Source organism: Coptis chinensis, chromosome 1 (assembly GCF_015680905.1).
Source record: "Coptis chinensis isolate HL-2020 chromosome 1, ASM1568090v1, whole genome shotgun sequence".
NCBI lineage: Eukaryota > Viridiplantae > Streptophyta > Magnoliopsida > Ranunculales > Ranunculaceae > Coptis > Coptis chinensis.
Window position 1 is genome coordinate 37,824,146 of NC_141456.1, and position 5,980 is coordinate 37,830,125.

Below are 5,980 nucleotides of genomic sequence, written 5' to 3' on the forward strand. Positions count from 1 at the left end.
GGCTTATACATTGACAACCTGGTTGTACCCCATTGATGCATCCATGAAGGAAAATACTTTGAATCCTGCCGTCCTATCCACCAAATCATCTACTCGCGGCATCGGGTAACTATCCTTTGGGTAGTCGAGATTCACATTAGTGAAATCAACGCACATGCAAACCTTGCCATTCTTTTTTGGTACCGCGACTATGTTAGACAACCAATCGATGAACTCCACTTCTCGGATTATCCCAGCCCCATTCAACCTCGTGACTTCTTCATGGATTCCCTCTGCATACTTAGGTCTGATGCCGCGCTACTTCTGCCTCACGGGTTTGGCGTCTTCCTTCATGTGTAAGTGGTGACACGCGAACTCCGGATCTAACCCAGTGACATCCTCTATTGTCCAAGTGAAAACGTCTTTATTCTCGGATAAGAACTGTATGTATCAACTTATCTTTCCACTCCTCCGGCAAGCTGGATCCTACCGTCATGAACTTCTCCTCTTCCCCCTTCCCAATATTCACCATTTCAATTTCGTCGAGGGTCTTTGACCCCACTGACGTCTCCGCCTCCCCCTCCACCGAGGCGCACTGTAATTGCTATGCTCGCCTTTTTCTAGGATCAGAAGCCTCTCCTTCCGGTCCGCGGATCAATCGCTTCACGGTGCCCCGGTGACTATTCTTGGCTGTTACCTAGTCATCGTAGACCTCATACATGCTGGTAGGGGTTGGAAATCGTATCACTTGATAGTACGTAGATGGTACCGCCTTCATCTCATGGATCCATCGCCTCCCTAAAATTGCATTGTACTGCAAAACAGAATCTATCACCATGAATCGGGTGAAAACGGTCACCATCCCTATTATCACGGGCAATAAAAGCTCTCCCATGGGCTCTATCATACTTCCATTGAATCCGTATAGATTGGTTCGTGAAGGCTGCAGCTGCTTAGGATCAAGTCCCATCTCCTCCAACTCCCCTCTGAATAACAGATCCACTGCACTTCCACAATCAATCAACACTCTCTTCACCATGTAATTTCCCATCGCTACTGTAATTAACAAGGCGTCTTCATGCGGTGAGTCCACTGTACGGAGATCCGTACTGCTGAATACAATTTTGTCCTTCTCTGATGCCGCCCCTACATTCTGCCGTGGTCTGTCTATTCTCTCACTGATCTGTTGAATGCTCGCCGTCCGTCTTATCTTGTCTCTATGAGCATTGTGACTCAGGACCTCACCGTTGTAAATCACATTGATGGTTCCCAATATTCTTCCCTGCGGCGGCATACGTTCCTCATTCTGCTCTCCTCTCACAAACTCTCTCATCCCTCCTCTCTCCACCATCCTTTGAACCAGCCATTTCAATGCGTAGCAGTCATTAGTCTCATGATTCCGCACCTGATGATATGCGTAGAACGGTTTTTTCGGTATCTCTATTGGTGTACTCCGCGGTCCCTCGTACCCCGAGAGATTCTTGATTAAGGGCAAGATCTCGCTCAATGGCTTATTTAGCGGTGTCTGCTCTGTCTCTCTATATGGTTTTCTCTCCCGGTACTCTCGTCGGGAGCCCTCCCGATTTCCCTTTGCCCGTGCGCGGTCTCCGCGGTATCCCCCTCTTTGTTTTCCGAAGGTCTCCGCCCTCGTAGGCTCCTTTTCCTTTTCCAATGACAACACTGCTTTTCCCGACTTTCTAGAATCCTTCTACATCATGTCTTCATACCTTATGTACTTCTCCACTCGTGGATAAAGTTCATGTAAAGTCACAATCTCATTCTTTGCCACAGATTGGTGTACTCCTGTTCTCGGGCACAACCCTCTCTCAAATGCTATCACTGCGGTCCGTTCATCCAGATTTTCAACTTTCAATGTCTCTACCTTGAATCGACACAAAAATTCTCTAACGGATTCCGCGGATCGTTGCCTCACATTGAATAGGGCCGCAATATCTACCACTCGCCTCTTCTGGTGTATGAAGTGATCTATAAATGCCTGCTCCAACTCTTGGAAATTGTTTATGCTCCTCGCTGGTAACCTTTAATATCAATTTGATGCTCCTCCTTTCAGACTAGCCGGGAACATCATGCATCGCAGACCATCATACCGCGCCTCCTGCCACAGAGGCATCTGTTGCCGAAAATGATGGATGTGGTCCGCCGGATCTTCCTTGCCATCGTACCTTTCGAATCTAGGCTGAGCGAACCGCTTTGGGACCTCTGACGCCCATATTTTATCTGCTAACGGGTTGCGGTTCAACCCATCCACCACCTGACTGGCCACTCCTCCTTGACCCTTCTCTTGTCGACGGTTTGCCTCCCTATCGTTGTCTATCATCTCCTGGACTTGCTCTATGGTCAACCCTGCTACCGAGTTTTACACCAGATCTGGTCCAACCATCTCTTCCTCAGCTCTCTCCCCTTCAGATCCCTCATTCCCTTCTTCCTCGGCCTCATCCTCCGCCCTTTCTTTCTCCCTTCTCAGCTCTTCGTTCTCTTCTCGCATCAACCTCATTTCTTCTGTCTCCTTCTCCATCAATCACACCATCCGGCACTAGATCTGGTGTTGGGTTCTCAACCGCCACCCTTCTAGGTCTACCTACTTTCCTCTTCGGTGCCATTCCTATCTTTCTTTTGTTGTTCCCCACAGATGGCGCCAAATGTATGAACACAAAAACCCTAATCCCTCTCTCTCTCCCTCTTTCTTTCTTTTTTCCTCTCTTCACCCCTCTTTTCTCTCTCATGCGGCCCCTCTCTCTCTCCCCACACTGTTCCTTTTATATCTTCCTCCTCTCTCTCTGAGTCGTCCACCTGTTCTCTCATCTCACGGTTCGCCCCCGTACCATACATATGCCACGTCCGCGGTCTAGGGTTCTGTGGTCACGATTCTGTGCTCTCCCTTTTTTCTTCAGTATCTAGCATCCTATCCCCTGCACCACTGACTTAGTCCACTTCCCCACATTATGCCACTACAAATGCCCATTCTCGACTTTGCGGTCCTATTAATGGATCCGGGGTCGAGAACTTTCATCACTTGTCTTTTTTGTCCACCGCCCACACTCACTTTCCTCGATTTGTGCGTGATGGGAACTATAATCATCATGCGTGCTTCCAGTCGCCCTCGTGTCTCGCGCCTCCACGTGTCCATGACATGTCCAATTGAAGAAGTTGTTTTTCTATGTCCATATTATAGTGCTGAACTAAGCTTTAGGTCAATAGGATGCTCTTAGCAGTGCAAACTTCATGTTGAGCGCAAGAAAAGATCCCAATCTCGCTCTATGTTGACACTCTTGATTCTTGAATCAAATTAGTAAGTCCTACTACTATTTTATCCAATTTGATTGTGTTATTATCTGTTATATTCCTGTATACATAAATTTGTTGATTATATTGACTGGGAAAATAATTAGTTACTATTTATAAATGGTTAATTTTTGCAATAAACTTTTATGATGTACAGTGTTTGACAAAATATCATCTACTCTCATGAAGAACATTTTGTGGCATGTTTAATGATTATGTCACCACACAGTGTTTTCTTTCTCCACTTTTAAAATATTGCACCTTGCAACCTATGGTGAAGCAACTTTCACACGTGCATGTTTGCTCTTCGAAGTTAACGTTTCTATATGGCACATCACCACAAAGTAGATCCGGTTCTCCCAGTCGCTCTCTATCTCTCTTTAATTCATTAGTATCTTAATATGTGTTTATTTATATATTTATTTATAAATTTTTGCTTATTTGGTTCATGGCAGTATAGTGCATGGACTATGGATTCAACATGCAAATATATAAGAGCTTGGACCTATTATGGAAAGGACCGACAATATGTCATTTGACGTGGTGCAAGATAATAGTGACGTGCTACGAATACAAATGAGCAATTAAGTCCATCAACGAGAGGAGAATTAGTGGCACTGCCTTTCAACCAATATGTATTCCTAGAAGTCGATGTAAGGTTGGTGTATCCACTTTTGGCATTTAGGGAAAATAGTTTAGGCGGACTTACAAGTAAGCTTATAGGTAAACTCTGCGGTATTTGATTTTATGCAAGTAAAGTGACTATGATCTGAGTTAAACCAACATCCCTTGCTACTATCGATTGTATGCATAATTTTTATTTCAAGTATTATTTAGTCTAAAACAAAGAAACATATGAAGATGTTAGAGTAGAACTGACCATACATAAATCGGGTGTTGTCCTTGGCATAACATAGTAACATTATAATCATTATGATTCGTAGGTCTTTTTTCATAGGAATTTTATAATGTCATTTATATGTACATATGCATGCATTATTGTAATGAGCATTGACCCTGGACTACAAGACCATGTATTAAGTTTGGAAATAGTGTTGTGTTTAGAGAACGGCTGGGAATAGAACTATCGGAGGGATTGAATATGTGAAATTTTTGTGGCTACTTTTTGGGAACTATGAATCAAGAGATATCAATACCCTATTTGGCTTTAGAAGTCGCAATTAGTGCATGGTTAATTTGAATATATACATTGGTGTTTTCAATTCACAAACCTTAGCCTAAAATTTGTTCTTAGCTGACAACAATGTGAAGGGATTGGATCTAGGCTTCACATTGATAATTCAAAAGAATCATGTTAAATATATTTGTTTCGACCCCCACATACGTGGCAAACATCCATTAGTAGGGGTCTCTATTTTATTCATTTAATCAACGGGGCTAAATCCCAATTTACAATACCATGGATCAATGTACAGGCCCATTAACTTATGTGTCTAAAGCTGAACCTTAGCCACATGGCTTGCCACTAATGTACATTGATTTATGTCAAGATTCATTTCTTATCAAAGAGATAATTATCAGTTGACAGTTATATTCTATCACAATTACTCAAGCAACAAGATTACTTGAGCTACAAGGACTCTCTACTCTACCTATATAAATACCACATTATTTTTCATAAGGAACTACGTTGAAACTTGATCCCTAGATAATAGATCTTGGGTACGTAGGCAGCCATTATTTGGTTCAGTTTCATCTCCCCCAACATCAAATTTCTCTATTTCTTAGTGTGTTCTTTACCATTGCTCTCGTTATGTTGAAGCAGTTTATTGCCGAAACATAATTGGCGCCGTCTGTGGGGAATTTAGAATTCATTATCACATGAAACAATCAAGATGGTAAGCACAAGAAGCAGACCAAATATTCAACATATTCCTCCTGCTAATAGGAATTGCAACCCTCAAAATTCAAATCAGCCAATGCAAGAACCGTTGAAAGAGTTGATTGCAAAAGAACTTAACGATAGAGAGTCAAGGGATGTAAGAGTGAAAAACTTGACAGTCAATGATGGCGTACTTGATAAGTTTTCGCTCGACATTCAAGAAGCTTACCACCATCCCGACTTCAAACAACCCGATTTTGAACTTTATGATAAGTCGGAAGGAGATCCTGGCTTGCATGTTCTATCGTTCAAAAATAAGTTGGTGTTATGGGGTGGAGATGATCCGCTCATGTGTAAGCTCTTTCCATCAACTCTAAAGGGAGAAGCATTACGCTGGTTTAGTGAGTTGCCTTCAAGATCAATTCACCAATACAATGAACTAGAAAATCAGTTTGTTAATCGTTTCCGCCACAATTGCAAGACGTCAAAGGATGTCGACTCACTTTTGAACATCAAGCAACAACATGACGAAAACTTCATCCCAAATTGGACCGACCTAACAGGGAAGGCCAACCTCGCAGATTTGCGGAAAATTGCCATCCTAGACAGGTCCGTCTAGACAGGGAAAAAAGGCGTCATGGAAGAAAGTATAAGGAAAAACTTCATCCCAGACCGGACCGACCTGATAGGGAAGGCCGACCTCACAGATTTGTGAAAAATCGCCATCTTAGACAGGTCTGTCCAGACAGGGAAAAAAGACGTCACGGAAGAAAGTATAAGGAAAACCTTCATCCTAGGCTGGACTGACCTGAGAGGGAAAGCCGACCTCGCAAATTTGAGAAAAACTGCCATCCC

The 5,980-nt window shown here is 43.1% G+C and overlaps 1 protein-coding gene across 1 annotated transcript; it reads right to left on the reverse strand.

Annotated features, from left to right (window-relative positions):
• Positions 1–676: 676 nt before the first annotated feature.
• Positions 677–1,330, reverse strand: LOC147523848 (uncharacterized). The gene has a single exon (XM_086572664.1). It carries the CDS (start codon positions 1,328–1,330, stop codon positions 677–679), a length of 654 nt encoding a protein of 217 aa, XP_086428790.1.
• Positions 1,331–5,980: the final 4,650 nt, after the last annotated feature.